This window comes from Lingula anatina, chromosome 3 (assembly GCF_051362555.1).
Source record: "Lingula anatina isolate TDL-2025a chromosome 3, LinAna3.0, whole genome shotgun sequence".
Taxonomy (NCBI): Eukaryota; Metazoa; Brachiopoda; class Lingulata; order Lingulida; family Lingulidae; genus Lingula; species Lingula anatina.
Genome location: NC_141769.1, coordinates 23,053,658 through 23,074,115, shown reverse-complemented (window position 1 = coordinate 23,074,115; position 20,458 = coordinate 23,053,658). Strand labels below are relative to the sequence as shown.

Here is a 20,458-nt window from a genome sequence, read left to right as displayed (position 1 = left end):
TTGAAAAGACCTGTTTTATTGTTTTCTAGCGCATCTTATTGACTTGGTCAGTAACCTCTCTAATTTGTTGAAATGAAGTGGATCATCACGCTGATTGGGTTTGTGCGTGTTTGCTGGATATTGATTGTACAACTCCCAATCGTGCCAAACTTCACTGGTGGGGTTCAACACAAGAGACCTTGGAGCTGCTTATTTAAAAGTTAATAGAGTTCTTTAACTTGATGCATTTGGTATTGTGTCTTGATAAATGGTATTCTTGAGAGACCAAGTTAAATGTCATGACCACAGATGATGATTTCTAGTATATCAACAATTCACACTCAGATTTTTTTCACACCAAATGCCTGTTCTTTTGTAAGCACTGTTTTTAACAAGTGTCTGTCTAACCCTTGCTTGCCAAGGGCGTTTTTTGAATACTTTCCATTTTCAGATTATTTGATTTATGTTGAAATTGCTTGGCCAATACACAGAGAAAAATGGAAAAAGAGGTTGCTATTCTCAGACTGGCATGCTGCACCTTTCTGACCTTGTCATGGTTGAATAAAAAACATAGTCTGTATCAGATAATGTTTGGCTCTTGGAATAGTAGATTCCATTAGGCACTTATCATGTTAAGGACATTTTGCAAAACTGAAGATTTGGGTTATATTGGGTAACTTATTGCATTATGTACATTTGGCAAAATGGAAAACTGTGCAGCTCCATTAGGCTGCCTAGCCAAGCATCCTTGGAAACTGAAGATAAATGCAGACAAAAGCTCAGACCATTGGGAAAAATCAATTCCCCGTCCACAAAAGTGTCTAAACAAGGTGTGAAATTCAATTTCCTTGTCACCACTTTGCCATCAGTTTTGTTATCTGCACCGTGCTTTGTTGGGATGGGCCCTGATGCAGCTTTGAAAAAGAGATACTAGATGCATTTATGTTGTTTATTATCCCCATCTAGGGCCTTAGACTTAATTTTCTTTTTTAGTAACGGTGGATGACAGATGTGGAGGTGTCCTGTGCATGGAGTGTGGGTATAGCTAAATGAGTTGTTTTCTGCTAATGGTTTTTGCACCTCTGTTTTTAAGTGAGGGATGAAAGACACATCTGTCTAGACAATTTGTAACACAAGTGTAAGACAGAAATTTTCGGTTTTCTGGAAAATTGAATAGTTCTTTCTTGATGGAGTAAAAGAAATTTGTGAAATGTAATTTAAAAGATAATAATTATAACAAGAAAAGATTTGAAACCTAAGTTAGAATTTCTTTCCTTTTGGGAGGGGGGATCTTGCTTTCCAAATATTTTCTGTTTTCATCTGGTGTCGGCTGTACAAAATTAATACCAGTTGAATGAATTTAAACGACTAGTGGTCCACTTTTGCTACTTAGTTAATATTAAACCGGTTTTGGTCTAGCTCCAGGAAGCAGGCTGTATGATTGCACCGTATGTGTAAAGGTTGAATTAGTTGGACCCAAATGTTCAATTAGATTTAATGTGTGTACTAATAAAATTGGCCTATAACAGTTTTACGTAACCACTGGGAACCAAATATTGCTGGAATACCTGGAAATTCAAGATGACCAGGTCAAGCTAAATATACAGTGTTGCTTTAAGCAGAAGATGAAAGAGGTAGACCATTGTTGTTGCTTAAAAGCCATGTGGCAATTTTGAGAAGTTTCATTGTGTGAACTATAGTTGAGTCTTCCCATTTCTTTTGTAAATAGATGATTTCTTCAGGTGGTTTGGTTTTGATGCAGGTGAATTTTCTGCTTTGCCACTTCGCTGTGAACAGGAAAGATAGATGCTTACTGTGACCTGGTGGCTTTTTTTTCCACTTTTTTATTTGAAATTTATAAAGATTTGAGGTCTTGGGCCTAATGGAGCTTATGAGATTTCTGCATTTGAATAAAACTGCATGAAACTTTCTCATATTCCAATATCTTCTTTTCTCCACCAAAGGAGTATTTATTGTTCACATCCCTTTTTAATATTTATGCATATTTTTTTCACTTAACCCATTAGATTTTGTTCATGCAAGTTGTCAGAATCACATTTGGTTAGGAAGAGTTGACTGGCAAATGCACCCTGTCGCCTAGAAACCATTTAGTTCTGTGTTCAATAAAAGTTATATCCAGCGCACAGAATTGGCTTTTTTAGACTCATGTTTCTATTCATGTCCTCGTAATTGACTTGAAGGTCTATTCAGACATTTAATCAGAATTCTCTGCTGCAAATGGTAATTTAGTGCAGAATTCAAGGATAAAGGGGCTTTTTATAGATCACAGAAATGTACCACTGTATATGAGATTTTGTTACTCAAGTAATTAAAATCCCTATACTCCAGTAGGTTGTGATTTCAAACTGTATTTTTGCTTGACCACATGGATAATATTTATGGACAAACACTTTCTCTGGACATTTAGCCTTGACCAGTACCTGTTATTGCCATTTGCATTGTCAACTCTGTGCACTCTCCTGTTTAACACCATAAAAGGAAAACCATGTTACTTACTATTTTCAACTTTTATAAAAAATATTTGTAGGACTCCATACTCCTTGAGTGGAAACCAGAATGATTTACATTACTTCTCTTGAAGTGTTTGTATTTTTGATTGTTTAAGTACTTATTATCTCAAGAAAACCAGCTATTGGTATTTGTGAAATAGGTATACATGAGGAAGAGACCATCTTGGAAGTAGCACCAGTTGTGATTTCATGTGGTGGAGTAAGTCTGTTGAAATGATATTTGATTTATCAAAGACCTCAGTTCTTGCTGTTTGGCAATCACTAGTGAAATAAACAGGTAAATAAATGAATAATAATATGCCAGTTTATAATGATAAATGAATCACTTAATCTTTCAAGAAAAAAATTAATTTTTTATTTCAGAGTCATGCTATGCGTATGGTTCGCACCATAGGGCAGGCATTTGAGGTGTGTCACAAGCTGAGCCTCCAGCAGGCAGCTAAGGAAGCAGAGGCCCTGGGAGATAATAACAGTGATAAATCTGATGAAGTAACAACTACCTTGAAGAGAAAAGGTAATTTTATTACTCAGCCTGAGATAATAATTGGTTAAAATCTAGTCATGCAAAAAGAAAAAATGTAAAATTTTTTTTTTTCTTTTGTAAAGTTAGACAATGGCTAATATTGTCAGATATGCTTAGGGAATGACTAATAAAATCATCCATCAAATAGTTGCCTAACTAGAAAAAATGTTGTATGTGCTTTGTAAAAAAAAGTGCTAATATTTTTGCAGTGTAGGTCAGCCTAGGTAGTCCATAGATCGGCAGATTTAATGCTTCTGTTTTGAAGAGGAATATAATCGGCTTATTTCTGAAGTGGTTGGGATTTTGAAAGATCAGATAATTCTCTTGCCTGCAGTTGAAGAGAAAAAGATGAGATATATACAAACAACTCACTAAGGATGTGCTTACATCCAATTTTTATTTTAACAAGTAATGGTTAAATCCTAAATCCAGAATAGACGTCTCCCTCCCCCCCCCCCCCCCCTCCCAATGTATTGATACTAACTAATCATTATCTTGTTCTCTTTGGAGAGTAATGGAGGATTGCAATCGACTGATGACTGCCTACAGGCAGGACTCTGGTTATTTTGTTATGTTTTTTATTTTTTATGTCATTATTACTATTATTTTGTAAAATAGATCTTGGGATAACTTATTTAAAACTTGCTTTGACATAATAGATGCATAGAAGATTTGGAATCATTGGAGCAAACATAAAAATGCAGAAAGAAAGTCTGACTTTTCTGGCATGAATGCCAGCTTATCTTTCCCCTTAATCCACATTAAAATTGATGATATAATAGGTATGAAGAGCAACAAGATATTTCAATTAAAGCATCTGTGTATTTCATGATGTTGTTTTTAGTAAAGTGAATAGTCCAACAATCATTACTAAGCAGTGCTGTTAATCTGCTTGTTACAGCCTGTGCAGAAATAGAAATATGATAGATATGGAGAATTACGTGACAATTCAGTCTAGAGTTTTTAATTCCAATTTCAACCCATACAAGTCATTCTCATGTTAACCTGATACATGACTTCTCCTCTCACCAATAAGGGAAAAGACAGGGAATTGGAGTAAAGTACCTCTAATCACGGAAAATTACAGATATAGTGTTTGGGCGGATATTCTCAGCTTGTGTCCATGCCAAAACAAAGACTGTTTATGTTTTAAGTCCACAGTAGCCATTTTTGAAGATGTAAAAAACAAGAAATAGGTATAATTATGATCCTGGAAGTGTCAATTTTTGTCAGGGAAATATCAGGAAAAAACATTGAAATTTGTACTTGTAAAAATGCTGGGAAGTTGGTATTTATAAATTGTTTTTCTTGTTGGCATTTGATGCTCATTTAATTATTGAAGAAATTTTGTAGCTGATGAAAAAATATCAAGTACAAGCTATTCCAGTTCATAATTTTTCTAGAATGTGGTCACATGGGAATGAACACAGTTGTCTTTGTGTGAAAAAAAAATCAATCTCTTATGCCTTAACGTGCCATTTATTTATACACCTCTGCTAGCTAAGATAAAAGCGGCAGACTTCCACTGTTATATCTAAGTCATTCGTGTATACATTTTTTCAGCTAAGAAGAAAGTGACTGAGTCCCAGAAGGAGTGTGATCAGTTTGACCGAGTAGACAACAGCGGCAGTAACCAGACAAGTCCAGAAGATGCCCTGATGCAAGCTCAACAGATGCTGAGAAGTATGGGGGCCAAGACGCCAGTGTCCATGGTAATAATTGGGGAATGAGGCACTCTTGAAACAGGGTCACACAAGCCCCCTCTTTTTTGTTAGATGACTGAATGAATGCATATGGGAGCCATTAAGACTAAGGTCTACTTTACTTGAAGATGATGATGATATTTTTTCCATATCAGTCTGCTTAGGCTTGCACAAAAACAACTGTTACGGTGGTATTCCCCCAAGTTTTGAAATTCATATTTATATACTTAAAGGTAGGTCATAACAGTTAAGACAGGCCTTAGGCTGCGTTTAGAACTAGTTGATCAAATATGTGTGATTTGCGAATCAAATATAGCCAACCCATTTGAAAAATTGCTACCAAATCCCCTAAAAGACACTTAATAGATTCCCCATGGGAATTTAAAAGATGTAACCTCTTTCAAATGGGTCAGCCATATTTTATCTGCGGATCTAGTAATCCAGGGATCAACTTCTGTTGTGAACACGTCTTAAGTCTTGGTTTTTGTAAAAGAACCACTTGAATTAAAGCACCATCTGGTTTCTGTTCTCAGGGTACCTTCAGCCCTCCTCTGGGTTCTCCAGTCCAGCTCCTGGGTGATGGCTACCAGACGTCCGGCCAGATGCCCCTCAGCTCCCATCACCAGGTGCAGCTTCTGAGACAGCAGCTAGAGCAGCAGCAGCAGCAGACACAGGTGGCCATTGCTCAGGTACACCTGCTCAAGGATCAGCTGGCGGCAGAGGCAGCAGCCAGGATTGAGGCACAGGTCAGTGCTGCTGGCAGTTGTTTTGGTTACTCTGTCTTTTAGGAACTGAATAATGGAACACTCATGCATGGCATTTAACTGTTATGTTAATCTAAGTTCACTTAAAGCAGGTAGTATAGTTAGTGACTGTAAACAGACTTATTGTATATCATAATTGATCAGTGCTTTGTGTTCTGTCCATCTAAACATGAAGTTATCTATTCCCTTGAATTTTCCTCATTCTCCAGTTATTGCTATGCTTCATTTTTGGTAACTTCACAATCCAGTTTCTGATAGGATATAAATTAATATGTATATGGTACTTGTATTTCGTATTATAGACTTAAAAATTTGTTACAGAAGTCAAAATATTTCACAATGCCCAATGTCAATAGTTATGCATTACAACAAGGGTCAGATTGATTATGACCAAGATTGAATAGCATTTGTATGTATGTTATGGAATAAATGAACTAGATATATATATGTGTGTGTTTAGGCCCGGTGTCACCAGCTTCTACTTCACAACAAGGATCTTCTGGAGCACATCACTCAGCTGGTGTCCAGGATACAGGAGGTGGAACTGAAGAGTGTGGGCAGCACCCCTTCACAGGAGTTCTCCACTTTCAAACCTCCAGTACAGGTGAGCACTCTTAAGTCTGACAAAGTTGGACTACAATATCTCAATTCTGCTCATGCTGTGTGTTGAAGTTATCCACCCGAGTTCAAATTAGATGAGATATCAGAACATTCTTTTTTCCTCGAAAAGTGCATTCATAACCACTTTAACTTAAAAGCTAAGTTGTCCAACTGACATCAAAAGATGAGTTCACAGAGGGTCACTGCTAACACTTGCCTCCATAACCACATGTTGACATCAGTCATGTAGAATTCTTTATGTTATATAATTCACTTCAATTTATAGCAGGACTAATGTGATGACAGTGATCATGAGTAAGATATTTGCAATTGATCTGTGATAAGGTTGAAAGGTTGTGAACTCAATTTTAAAGCACAAGATGCAGTGTGAGAGTCAATTTTAGTTCCATCTTTATCTTAGTTGAAAATGACTGGTTGAATCAAACTATGATATTGTATACTATAAGTCATAACACTCTTGGTCAGCAACCTTTAAAACTGAGAGAATTGCTGTGTGTTTTTATTTAAATTGTTCAACTATTTCAGGTGCCCACTCTTCCTGATGTGAACACCCCCCAGCCGCCACCAGTTTATATCCCAGAGTTCCCAGACATAGACTCCTCGTATCCTGCATATGTGCCAGAAAACGGTTTGTTTGAAAACCGAAAAACTGATGTAGCATACACAGATTCCCCAGATAGTGGACACAGGGAGATGTCCTCAGACAGTCTCATGTATAACTTCAGTCAGGCAGATGCCAATGCCTGGCACAGAAAACAACAAAACACTCCAGCAAACCAAAACAAGAACCCATTTCTCATGAACAACAGCAGTAGGGTTAACAATAACAACAACGTCTACCAGCCAAACTCACAGCACAGAGACCAGGTCAAGGTCGTGGATGGCAAGGCCAAGGTTATTGTCCCCTGTCCAATGCAGGACGCCAGTGGAAATCGCCTGGATCTTAACCTCACACCAAAGTTGGAGCCACCACCCAAATACAGTCGCCAGTCACCTCGCTCCTCCGCCACTCAGGAGAGCCTCAAAGTGGGGGACAGCCAGCAGGAGGCAAGTTATCGAAATTCCACCACAAGTGAAAATTCCTCTGGCTCGTCAGACCATGTAGGTAGCCGTGATGATTCAGCCATGGAGATTTCTCCATTGAGTGATATTGAGCTAGTGGATGCCGATCCCACTGAGCTGAAGGAATTAAATAGTAACAGCGGACATGTGACCTCAATCGAAAAGCAGCGCTATTTGTACAACAGTATCCAAGAGGCTGAACTGAACGACTTAACTTACAGCCCCTCATTCAAAACGGGCACTTCTAACAACACTTATAACTCTGCAGACAAACAGCATACCATGACGCTGTCAGAGGAAGAGCTTGAAAATAACAATATGAAGAACAAATCTGACAGGAGATCTGCTGATGCTGGAAGGAGGCTGGATTCATTAACACTAGAGGAGTTTGAGGCTTTGAGCACCTCCTGAGTTACATTAAATGTTTAAATTATTATTAGACTAATTAAAATTTGCATTTACTATTCAGGTAAAAGAATTACCTGGTGTTTACTTATATATGTGGAAACAAGAAAATAACATAATGGAGAATGCAGCTGAAATAATGTGAACATATCAGATATCCCGAGGTCATGGTATGCAAAGAGTTCTACATAGTTAAAAATAAGTGATATATGCCACTCATGTGAAACAAAAGGGATCTGAATGTTGACTGTGAGGCATTTGTTTGTGAACAGTAAAAAGAAATTGGTACAATTTGACTGAAAATGGAAAAAAATGGTGTAACTTACTTGCATGTTGATGGCATTTTGGTATTCAAATACTGGCTGCGTGTGCTTTGGTGCCATTTACCATACTGGCCATTGTGGTTAAAAACCATCATTCTGCTTCCAAAGAACTATGATTATAATTATTGTTGTAGACTAACAGTACTTACTGTATTGATGTTGGTTATCTTCATTTACCAGATAATGAAACAACTGACTTACATTGTGCATATGTGAGAGTCTTATATCTTCCTCAAGTTCAGCATGTTTTTTAAATGGTCATAATTTTTTTTTTTTTTTTTTTTTTTTTGAAAAAATCAAAAGTTCAGGATGGATTTTTAAACAAAGACTGTGTAAGTAATAAAATGTCAAGGATGAGGTTATATTAGGGTAAAAAGAGGCTGCTGAAAGATTGTGGTAGTTGTAGTTAAGTATAATTGTGTTTTTGGGTGTGATCAGTTTATCCCAGTTGGCACATTATGGACATTTGTAAAAACTAAACCTTTTCTCTGGTATCTTAAATAATGTATTCTTTATTTGAAGACAAACCCTTTTTTGTATAGAAGAAGGTCAAAATGATGCATATATTATCAGCTGTAGGAATGTTGTTGCATATTATTCCTCTGACTGTAATCTTCACTTGATGTACTGAAAGCACAGTGCTCTCTTTAGAACTGTGGTCATCTTTTATAATGTAGCTTTGTGATGCTTCGTATGACAGTTTTGACTTGACATTTTTGACATACTAAACACTTGAGTTTGTTTGAGGTTTCTCAAATCTAGTTACTGAATTTAATTCCATCTAATAAAACCATAATGTATACTTGTATAATCTCACATAACTGGTCATCATAAAATAGTTTTTTAATGTTTTAGTACAGGGTATATGTAGAGGCACCTGGATCTGGCAGGGTGCTTTTTATGTACAGACACAGATGTGTCTGTACATATTGCCATCACCTGCGTCTGTCGTCGCCGTCGTCGCCGATGCCGATGCCGATGGCAATGCCGTCGCCGTGCACTTTCACTGTAAACACGATAAGTGGAACACAGTTTTATTTTTTGGTTTTATATTTACAGAGCTGATGAATATTCATAAAACGCAGGTCAAGTTCGAAAATCAGCATGATTGGGCCATTATTGTAGAAGTTATGCTGTTTTATCACTTTTCAGCATATATGCAACCCTGTAAACACATTTTAAGGAAAACCGATAGGCCTGTTGTCATGAAACTCACAAGAGTAATCAATCTTACTAAAACGCAGGTCAAGTTGGAAAATCGGCATGGTTGGGCCACTATTTTAGTAGTTATGCTGTTTTTTCCTTTTTTTCAGCATATGTGCAACACTGTAAACACAATATAAGAAAAACCGATAGGCCAATTGTCATTAAACTCACAGGAGTGGTCAATCTTACTAAAACGCAGGTCAAGTTCGAAAATCAGCATAATCGGGCTATTATTTTACAAGTTATGCTGTTTTTTCACATTTCCTCAGATTCAATTCTTAGGCATGTTAACAGTCTTATTATTTTACTAATAAGATACATTTAAGTGTTTGTTTGACATTTCCTGCATCTTTACAACATTGTTAGTTGATTATGTAAAAATGATGGTAAACTTTTTATCGTGTATTGTGTAATAAAGTGTCACAAATGGAAATAAACTCATATCATTGCAGTTTGTCAGATTCAATCATCCACTATGTTCAGAATCTTAGAATGGAGGAAATTGGACATTTAACACTGTTATATTGATATTTTTCCAATCTCATCAATTTTCTTAGTTGATCATATAAAAATGGCAGTAAACTGTTCATTTTGTTTTATGTTAAAAAAGTGTTAAAAATGGAAATAAACCCATTTCAGAACAGTGATGTCTTGTTAAAATTTGATGTTGAATTTGCAGTTTAACTTTATGTACTTTTGCATCAGAATTGGCAGTAGCCTATTTTGTGCATAGTTATTTCCTGCTTTTTGTCTGTACATTTGACAGCTTTGCTGCCTTGTTTAATTTTTATTTATTTTTGTCAATTTTTGCCAGCAGTTTTAGTTCAGTGGCAGGTTTGCAGGGTTCATCCATTTATTCCATGTGTACAGATTTGTTAATAGAGATGTGAAAATCACAAAGCTAAGAAGTTGATGCCACAATTGTATTTACATTGTAATATTGCTTTTTATACTGTTAATATATGTGAATCATAATGTACAGCGGTGCTTTTATCAGTTTTGATAATTTTAAGTGGTATTTTCACAATGGTTAGTTTGTAAAAATATTTTTACTTACTTTTAGAATTTACATAATGTTGTAAAATCGCTATTAATTTAAATTTTGTAGGCCAGGTAATTGATTATTACAGCCTAAGATGTAGTTGGCAGCTGATGAATTTAAAATCTATCCACTGCTATTGGTTACCATCCTGAGTAAAAGATAAGTGATGGAATTTAACCCAATAAGTGCTGGTGTCTTTGCACTAAGATAAATGAAATGTAGACGTGAAACGCTTCTTAGCACTTCTAAGAAATTGTGGGTCAACACTGGCATTTTAAATTTTACCAAAATAGGTTGCTCGTTTTATCTAAACATGTCAGGTGAATGTCTTATTGCTTACCTCATGCAACTGTGGGTTATTAATTTGAGGGTTATTGAATATTTTTCTTCTAAAATGAATCACTCAACAAACAAAAAAAGGTGTGTCATACAAGCGTATGGTATTTTTATAAGATTTAATTATTGTGGGGACAGCAGGCAGCTTGAGTGTTACATAATGTGACTTTGCTGACTGTTAAGACAAATCCAGTAAATCTCGCGGTGATGATGTTACACTGTTTGCCGTGTTGCTCATCAAAAGTAATAAACGGAAAAATCATCTCACAAGCCCCGAGCACCTTTATACGCAGTTTAACTTGTAAAGGGTGTTTACTTCTCTTGACCTAACTGAAATATTTATTAGGTCACTTTGTCAAGCAATTGACACAAAATAGAAAGTAGATTAAAAAACTTACTGTACATGTTTGTTAACACCACCTGGATGCATTTATAGGACATTGGGCTCAATTAACATTACCCAGCACCTTTAGATTGGTGAGCTTGCCCAGCAAGAGACTATCTGCCCGTAGGCTTGATGTTTCACAACTAGAAGAAATGTATAAATATCAGCAAACTTCATCTTTTTATGGCATATTCAGCAATTTCACCTTTTGTTTTAATTATTACTGTTTAAATAGATGTCTATATGTATTAAATAAAAGCGTTTTTCTTGTTGTAAGTACTTACACATTAATTTTAGTTAATTTACAATAATTCGGTATGTTAAAGTGTGGCTGCCCTGATGACTGTACAGCCACTTATAAGTGAGATTGACCTAGTGGTCATGGTCCTGGAATAGCCTGTAGTGGTCATTTTCATCCACATTGTTCCTTAGTTGAAAATAAAAGTTGATTAAAGGATGTTATGCTGTTGTTGTCAGTTTCTTATTTTCAACAGTGACAGGATTTATTGACAAACTAAATAATTCGTTTATCTGATAACTGCAAATCCAGGTTTCACACCGATTTCTCTCTCTCATCAGAAAAAAAATGTGAGCAGCGTTAGTAATGTGATGCAATATCCAGCACAAGTTTTAAAGGTGCACAATTTTTCTGAGAAAATTCATACTAATCGAATTTTCTCCGACTAACCAACTGTTGGCAACATTAATTCATGGCATTCATCAGTTAAAAATATGATCAAAAAGCACTGCTTATCCTCAGCAATGATAAGATCGTGAAGCAGAAGCTGGGTTCATGCTTCCATAGTAACGTCCCTTAAACTTGAGACCGGTCGTGGCACTTGTTTCACTGTCCGTGCTTTCAGACACAGTTGACGTAACTGTTTTCTGGGAGGCAACTGTATCGCTCTCAGGTTGCCTTTGGCTTTGCGTGCGGGCCAGGCAGCAACGCAGACATGGCAACATCATCTGCTTCAGCACTTGTCGGTATTTGGGTCCACTAAGGCAATAGAGGAAGAAGTTTGACGCATGGTTCAAGTAAAAGAGTAAAGTAAATAAAGTAAAAACCAAAGATATTTCGGCCTCCGAGTCAGTGCCAGTTTCTTCCCATATATCCACGATGCCGGTTTGAATTGTGTTATAACCGGTCGTCATGATTAGAAATGAAAACGTGACGACCAGCAACATGTTTGTAATTTGGCTCTTCATTGACGTGTTCCTTGTCATACGTGAGCTTTCCTTGTTGATTTTTCTCACTTGTAGCATGATCAGAGTGTTAAAAATTAGGAGTGTGGCAGTTGGGATGACAAAGTAAATAGCGGCGGCCACCCATTTATGCACGTCGACAAAATACGCGGTGATCCTCCTTTCGTGAGTGATGTACCGGGGACTGTTGTGGAATATATTCCAGCAAATATAGTCACGACATTGTGGAAGCTTGAAGTAGATTTCGGCAAATAAAACTGGTAGGTTTATCAGCAAGAGAACCGTTACTATGGAAACTATGGTGACTCTGATTTTGGTCACTGAACATATTTTTCTAGCCATAATGGGAAAGCGAATTTTTATATACCTCTCAATGCTCATCGCAGAAAGCAAGATGGCACTTGCTTCCGGAGCAAAGTAAAGCGTGAATACCACCAGTTTGCATAAAAATCTACTTCTAGTCATGGTCTTAGCATTCAAATCATACTGAATCCAGAAAAAGAAACCGTTCACTAGATTCATCGTATCAAAGATTGCAACGCTGATCATGAACATACATGTCGTCGTGCGTCTCAGTGATTTCCGGCAAAACACAGCTATCGCCAAAGTGTTGAAGACGAGGCCAAGGATATAGATGGTGGGTCTGCCATAATACCTCAGATGTTCTGCAAAAATATACAACGGGTCACCTGTTAAGTTCTGGTACAAAGCAGCGTCGTTCTCAATGGCCATGCATACGTTCTTTAACGGGATGCCATCCCAAGCTCCCGCCAAAATGGTGCTCGTGTTCGGAAGTGGCATGTTTCTGAGTTGCACATTCCCGTTTACATGTGTATTTAGTCCATTTTAAAGATATGTCCGTGACAAGCTGAAAGAGAGATGCAATCGATTGACAAAGCAAAAATTGGCCATCGCAACTAGACACAGTAATTACTCAGGTTTTTACTAGCGGACTCTTGAAAATCAATCGGCGTAGATAACGTAATTTAAATAGGCGCATGACCGGAAATCAATTGTCAAACGTCGTCGTTTAATGCACAATTATTTTTCCAATGAACATCATTGTTTGTCAGTGCTTTGATAAATTGGCAAAGTAAAATAGTCTTAACACAGGCCCGTAGCCAGCAATTTCAAAAGGGGAGTTCTTTTTCTGAAAAAGTGGACCTTTTACCATGAAACCTTCATGTGCCTAGATAAATTTTTACCCAGACGGGACCTTTTCCCAGCGAAAGGGAGGTTCTTTCGAACCCCCCCCCCCCCCCCCCCCCCCCCCGGGGCTACGGGCCTGTAACATATATGTGCCTATGCGTATACGTGTATGGCATCATCATCCTAGAAATAAGGGAAGGCTTTCTGATCAAGACGTTAAAAAACTGCAGAGGAATTTTTCAATTTTAAAATATTGTAAAATGCTCGTTCATTATTACTTTTTACGGCTAAAGAGACCACAGCACTAAGACAAAGGTGTATGAAAATGCATGAGTTCATAATAGACGCTTGTCTCAAAGGAAGGCATGGCATAATTAAATCTGTCATCGCTCCAAATATTGTCTACATGAATATATATCACATGGAAGATAAATGTCGCTAGAACTGACGTAAACAATAAAAAGCACATTTTAATAGTTTGGAACTTGTTTGACTGATATGGACCCTCTATATCAGTGCAATATTGATAACTCCTTCTCTATGCCATCTGTTACAGTACGTGCTTTTGATTAAGTTTAAAGTCCATCATTTCACCTAATCGGTTCATAAAATCGGTCTGCTGCCGAACACTTTGATAAAATGTATTACGCTAATCGGTAGTATGTGGAGAAATGGATGGTATTTATTTGCACAAGAGTAGAGAAAAGAGAGAGAGAGAGAGATAATGCGCTGATACCAATTTAAGCTAATCCTTCCCCTCCCACACCCACCCACCCCGACCCCAACCGCAACACTGGACGCTCACGGAGATGTTGTCGCGCATTTAGCCTGCTTTATGGATGTTGTTTATATATTGCCCTTTCTTTAACCATGTACATACCGGTTTAAAACCATAGACTACACCTACCTTAATATAGTCTGTCGTCTCTGTCAATATCCCCGATGACTAGAATGCGCTTAAATGCTAACCAGGAAGTGACTAGCAAAAGCGAAAGAAAAATGCTTCGTTGTCGGCTGTAAACAAAACTATGACCTCATTTTATAATCAGTGTTGTTATCACGCAGTAAATTCTGAACAACTCCATATTTTATCTCCGTTCTATCCTATTATAATTAGTAGTTGTAGGCCCCCTATAACTGATCACGTGCATGCTTAGAACACATATTGTTTATCAACCTCAACAAAATACAGGGTATAGGGCCTAATGAGAAAAAATCGTTGTTGTGTATGCTTGTGATAGATGTATGAAAGACTGCTGTGCTAGTTTTATAATACCCGTTGTAATTTTGCACAGCTGTTGAATAAACGAGTTCTTCTCTTAGGCTGTATTCCCAGAGCTTTTAGATCGATCTATCCCCACGGGGAGTCTCACTAGATTACTGTCAGATAATCCGGCTTAAATGTCCGTCCCGCCTACTACAAGCTGTAAGGGGGTTATTAACTTTCGTGTCCGCCCGGCTGACAGCTATTTAGCGTGAACCCCCAGGGAGTTAGGTCGATCTAAAGTAGATCGATCTAATCTCTGGAAATGGGGTCTTATGGACGATGTATAATTAGCAAAAAAAGGTTAATAATATTTATTTCTTGATACTTAAAGCAGTTGAATTGAGAAGTGAACAAAAATACTACTGACATAATAACAATAAGTGGATGAATTGATAGGAGTTAAAATAAACATGGTAGGTTTAAAGTAAAATAAGCTGTACTTTTTAGATAAAATGAGGTAACAATTGATGTACATCGATGTTTTATCTTTTTCGTCGTTTAACACCATAAAGTCCAATATTGCTGTGCATTTCAAAGTATTGTGTTGTCAATAATTGCCGTTTTTAACTGCCCACTGTCAGCAAGCTACTAAGGGAGGGGGGGGGGGTGCAAATCAGCTCCATTTATTATTGCATGATATTTCCAATTTGGTATAGATTTGATCTAATATTTCGATATGATATATTAAAATAGAGCAGAATCTCTCGATTTTTTTAGTCACAAAAATTAATGCTAACTGCGAAGTGGGTGTGTACCCTGTAAAATCGGCAGTAATAAATAACACTTTGTCATGCACGCTTGATCTTTTATTTCCGCACCAGATTTAGAACTATCAGCTTTCATCTAAATAATACTTTGGTAGAGTCGGGTGTCCTTATCAAAGTATTAATTTTTTTCACCACAACCCCGAAAATCAGCATGAAAATAACAATAAATATACAGGGGAAGACTATAAAGAGCTGCAGTCACAACCTTATTGTGACGTCACAACGCAAGTTGTTTGTCATAAGTGTAATATGACGTCACCCGCTGTTGTCATGAAGACGTCTTCATTGAACTCTTGACGAGGATCAAGATGGCTCGCTTTATCGTATTCCGCGATAAGATAAAGGATTTATCTACTTTTTTAAATGAAAAGGTAAGTTTTCTTTCAGTAGTATCCAAAATATACACATATTCTTTCTATTATTAGACATTCTAGTCATTGAGACCTGTGCAAAATTCGAGAGGCAATCTGTTTCGCGTTGCCCAACATTAGGGACGGAAGATGCAAATTTCTTCCCGAAAAATGAAATCAACATTTAATACATATCAATAAAGCATTAGATAATACCATTTAAATGTTAAAACAATCAAGTGTATTTGTCAAAATTTAGGAGCTAATTACTTGGTCGTGTGACGGGCAAAACGTAATGCAATGACCTTTCTATCATGTTCTTTTAAGATATTGCATACAACTTCTCATTTCTTTTATTTATTTTGCGAAATCTATTTTTTAAATATGTATAGTTTTGAAATCTGATATTGAAATATGAATGATATTTGACAACTGCATAATTGCACTGCAACCTATTTCCTTTCGCTTTGCAGGTTCTAAGGGGGTCTGCCACCTTGTATTTTGTTTCCAAAGTGTTGCCAATAATAATGAGCTCTGGCCAATACTATACTGTTTATGGACAGCCTTGCAGCGCTCACGAGGTAATATATGTACAAAAGTTAAAAGGCAGCCTAGATTAAAGGTTCCCCGATTCGTTGCCCGTATAGTAAGCTCGTCTTCATCTCGACTCTCTTCTCAGCGTGAGTACGTGTTAATATGTATGTACAAAAAATAAAAACATTTTCTATCATTTACAAACGTGAGCCTTAATTTTCTTTCCCAAAAATTATATATATATATATGATTTCTGTTGTTTTTCATTCACCCAGCGTAAGCCCCCTCGAGAAGGGAAAACGGACCCAATAGATACAGAAATCGGTCTTGGGTCACTGTGTGAACGGGACTATTTTCACAAGTCCCGTCTATATGAGACAAGCTCCAGCTCCCGGGAGGCAAGGGGAAACCAAGAAATCGGTCTTGGGTCGCTGCATGAACGGGACTATTTTCACCAGTCCCGTCTATATGAAACAAGTCACAGCTCCTGGGAGGCAAGGGCAAACCAAACCCAAAGTTCTTTTTGGAGGACTTGGACTCCATGCAGAGAAGTCTGGAAAACGTGGACACCCTCCCGAGTGGAAAATCCTCGACATCCTTGCCGTTCTGAAACCCCACGCAGGTGTCTTTTCCTTAGTGATATCCCTCTTTCCAACCTTCGTCCACTCGGAGGGCCAGGCGGAACATCGGTTCTAGGTTGCGGGGCCTTTGGAGAAGTGTCATTGCATCTCTACCAGCCCATCGACGGCGGCAAGCCCCGAAACGCTGCCGTGAAATTTTTCAGGGACGGCAGCTTCATGGATTTAGCACACGAGGCCAGTGTTCTGCTGTCTCTCAACGATCTCAGCTGCGTCCCGAAAGTGTACGGCCAGGTTGTGGGAGGCAGCAGACCTGGTCTTGTTATGTCAGCTGTACCCGGGACAACGCTGGAAAAGTTTTTGGAAAAGTGGACAACCGACAGTTGTTTCCATAGGTTTGAATTATAATTTCTTTATTCTTTGGATATATTCGTGTTTCAATTTACATTTATTTCTACATTAATTATTTATATTTATATTTTTGTAATATATTCATTTAATTGTCTTCTTATTTCTGATCAAAAATGATTTTTTCATAGCATTAAATCGATATTTTTCCTTAATACAAAAGTTATATATTAGCACGTCAATTCATTTATTTATTTTTTATCTTTTTCCACAGGTGCGTCACTAGGGTAGATTTCCTCCACATCTGCCTCCAGGTGGTGAGGGCCATCAAGTCGTTGCATTGCAGTAACATCTTGCACAACGACTTAAAGACAGACAACATGATGGTCCAGATACTCTCACAGAACCATCACATGTTCAGAGTCTTTGTGATAGATTTTGGAAATGCCACTCAAGTAGGCCAGTACAACGCCTACCACATAGACCCTGACGATGTCAGAGAGGGCAGGGTCACCTGGCTGGCCCCAGAGGTGAGGAGAGGGGAGCCTACATCTATCTCATCTGACATCTACAGTGTCGGTGTCGTGCTACGAGACGTCCAACACAGCACTGGACTCTACGACGACCTGGACAATCTGGTTGAAGGGTGCACGAGGGAAGAGCCCGTTTGTCGGACACCACTGGGCGAAGCAGAAAAGAGGCTTCTGCTGAGGTACAAGAGCCTCAGGGGATAGACGGACGGTCAGGCGGACAGACAGACAGACAGACAGACGGACAGTCGGACACACATAGACCATAGGAGGGAGTGGCCGATGGACAAACAGACGGTAGGGAGGGTGTAAGTAATGGCGAAAGATGGACAAACTGACAGAGGGATAAAGGAGTTTGAAGGAATTCAGGAGGGAAGGAGGAAGAAAAAGAAAAAAAACGGAAGTGGATACCACTGTCGAATGGAGGTCAGACACTGACATTTAAAATATCGTGACTCTGCTTTTGGGATTGAAGTATCAAAGTGATGTTGATGCACGAAGGCGGGACCAGTTCCTTCACCTGTGTTATAAACAGCCGCTGGCCCTTATTATATAGTTGTAAGAAACTAAAAAATATACCCATGGCATGTATTGCTTTCGTCTATCATCTTCAGCAGAGTAAGCTTTACGAGCGCGCCTAAACAATCAAAAACTGTAACTTTGAAGTAAAAGTGTCTTAGTTCTTTTCAGAGCCGACAGAGTTGAACATTCAGGAGACTTTTGGTGCTCTTGTTAACTCCATCTCTTTCTGTTTTACGCGTTATTAAACGTCTCGTAGACTTCAAACTACGAACAAAAGGCATTTTGGATAGCATTGACGACACATACGTGAATTAAAATAACGCAACAAAGAATTAACACAAAGGAAACACACACAACGAAAGGTTTAAGATACCATTAGCATTTTATTAAACTTTAATTAATCATAATATTTACATAACTCTTATAAAACTTTATGCATGTTTCACACTCTCATAAATGCGTACAGGGATTTTAAAGTCCTTCACAATGTTTTCTGGCGAAAACTTTGCTTCGACAGACTGCATGGTCAGTGACCGATGTGCATTCCCAGGCCACGTTCTCCAGTAAATTGGCAATATATCTGCTCTTTGTGTATCTGTCTCTCATTGGCTGCAATGAACGTTCAAAATCTTAATCAAGATTGTTATTCACCTATTCCAACGTAACATTATGAAAACAAATCACGATTATGAATATTTATGAGTGATGTAAAGAATGCTGTTTCACCCGGCACTATGCTAATAAAAATATTTAATTCTTGAAAATGAAGGCTGTAGGTATCAAATGAACGACATTAATTCGAAAGAAGGAGATAGAAAGTGATGTTACATGTATAGGAAGCAATGGGGCTGTGATTATTATTATTTTTTGTTTGTTTGTTTGTGATACCGGTGATGCCCGGTGTGACAGGAATGGTAGTCCTTGGAGTGGAAATCCGGGGTCCCATCGGGTTCGGGTTAGTCTTATACTAGTATTGAGGTTAGTATATGGGGCGAATGTCACCTGTACAAAGTAAAGGGGAACGGACTACCGTTCCTAGAGAACTTCCATTCCTGTCACACCGGTGTAAACGGTCTATGCCGTTGACAGCATTTTTTTCTGCAGTGATTTTCCCTACTTCGTGTATACGGATGCTTTGTTCTCCGAATAAAAACATCAAATTGTGCGCAAGCGACAAGAGTCAGGCCTGTAGTCAAGGGGGCTTGGGGGATTCAAGCGAACCACCCTTTGTCGGGAAATGGTCCCCTCTAGGTAAAATTTGATGTAAGTAGGCCTACACCAAGGTTTCATGGTAAAAAGCTAATAGGTTCCTTTTTTTTCAGAAAAGGATCCCGTCCCCTTTGAAATTGCTGGTTACGGGCCTGAGGGTCATTATATCTTGAAAATAAAGAAAAATAAACTCCATAGATCTTGTGCTTCACACTTTATTGAAACCAAAAGCTATGATGGTGCGTTTCCTGTTTACGCCATTCATAACCAGCGGCGGATTTAGAGTCGGAGTCAGGGGGGTCCTGGCCCCCCACCCCCCTTCGGTTTCTGAAAAATATATCAGACCAATATTCCCCTCTTGAAATTAGAATTTTGACTAGCTAAATCATAGTTCTAAACCGTACTAAAGGACACTGTTTGCTCTCCAAAACACCACTTTTTTGTCGGGGCCGTTGAGCAAGCCCCAAGCCCACACCAAGGGGGCGATGGTCGGCTTCGCATCCGAGGCCTGTCGTTCCGCCCCCCCTTCTAATAATCCTGAATCCACCCCTGCCCTCGCCCCTTCACCTAGCCCCAGCAGCTGGAGTGGCAAAAACAACGGCACTGTGAGGGCGTTTTGAACTTTTTTATCCATGTTTTACTGCAGTAAAATAAACTAACAAAATAGTTACAAGAGCGAAGTAGCGGTTTGGTTGTTAAATAAGATAGTAATATTTTTGTTTACATTTATATTTTTGTTTCCCATCCACTTATTATCAAAAGTCCTTCCTAACATTTAGCCCCGCAAAAATGAAACCACTTACCTCAATCATAACACGAATTTATAAATGTCACATTTAATGAAGATGAAGTAGTATCATTCTATTTATTTATTTATTTATTTATTTTAATTAATCAATTTATTTATTTATTTTTATTTATTTATTTATTTATTTATTTATTTATTTATTTATTTATTTATTTATTTTTTGCAGTAGTAATTTGACAGTAAAAGAATCTGTCAATATTCCACACATAATGCAAAAACATTTATCTTCCTTCTTCCACGCACATACTGGGGTACATACACTAATTTTGAAATGACCCATGCGCTACGTCCAGAATAACGTCAAATGTCATAT

The 20,458-nt window shown here is 38.0% G+C and overlaps 3 protein-coding genes across 3 annotated transcripts in view; 2 read left to right on the top strand and 1 right to left on the bottom strand.

The window, feature by feature from the left end:
• Window positions 1-11,337, top strand: part of LOC106168457 (carboxyl-terminal PDZ ligand of neuronal nitric oxide synthase protein-like) — a 37,676-nt gene extending 26,339 nt beyond the window's left edge. Inside the window, exons 6-10 of the mRNA XM_087008491.1 lie at window positions 2,874-3,024; window positions 4,597-4,745; window positions 5,270-5,482; window positions 5,961-6,104; window positions 6,647-11,337. Coding sequence (XP_086864617.1) covers window positions 2,874-3,024; window positions 4,597-4,745; window positions 5,270-5,482; window positions 5,961-6,104; window positions 6,647-7,594 — 1,605 coding nt within the window. The 3' untranslated portion in view covers window positions 7,595-11,337. The remainder of the gene's footprint in view (window positions 1-2,873; window positions 3,025-4,596; window positions 4,746-5,269; window positions 5,483-5,960; window positions 6,105-6,646) is intronic.
• On the bottom strand, window positions 9,904-14,341 carry LOC106180523 (uncharacterized). Its single transcript, XM_087008493.1, has 2 exons — window positions 14,140-14,341; window positions 9,904-12,951 (listed from the first exon to the last, which is right to left on the bottom strand). The coding sequence occupies exon 2, from the start codon at window positions 12,882-12,884 to the stop codon at window positions 11,637-11,639; it is 1,248 nt and encodes a 415-aa protein (XP_086864619.1). The 5' UTR covers window positions 12,885-12,951; window positions 14,140-14,341; the 3' UTR covers window positions 9,904-11,636.
• Window positions 14,342-16,536: 2,195 nt separating this feature from the next.
• Window positions 16,537-19,298, top strand: LOC106180522 (uncharacterized). The gene is made up of 2 exons (XM_013564531.2): window positions 16,537-17,123; window positions 17,351-19,298. The coding sequence occupies exons 1-2, from the start codon at window positions 16,948-16,950 to the stop codon at window positions 17,808-17,810; spliced, it is 636 nt and encodes a 211-aa protein (XP_013419985.2). The 5' UTR covers window positions 16,537-16,947; the 3' UTR covers window positions 17,811-19,298.
• The last annotated feature ends 1,160 nt before the right edge of the window (window positions 19,299-20,458 follow it).

What these genes read in the sequence shown, in the direction of transcription:
- LOC106180523 (XM_087008493.1), bottom strand. Translation starts at nt 12,884, where the DNA reads ATGCCACTTCCGAACACGAGCACCATTTTGGCGGGAGCTTGGGATGGC.
- LOC106180522 (XM_013564531.2), top strand. Translation starts at nt 16,948, where the DNA reads ATGGATTTAGCACACGAGGCCAGTGTTCTGCTGTCTCTCAACGATCTC. An exon ending in ACCGACAGTTGTTTCCATAG is followed by an intron (nt 17,124 to 17,350) that starts GTTTGAATTATA and finishes CTTTTTCCACAG; the next exon opens with GTGCGTCACTAGGGTAGATT.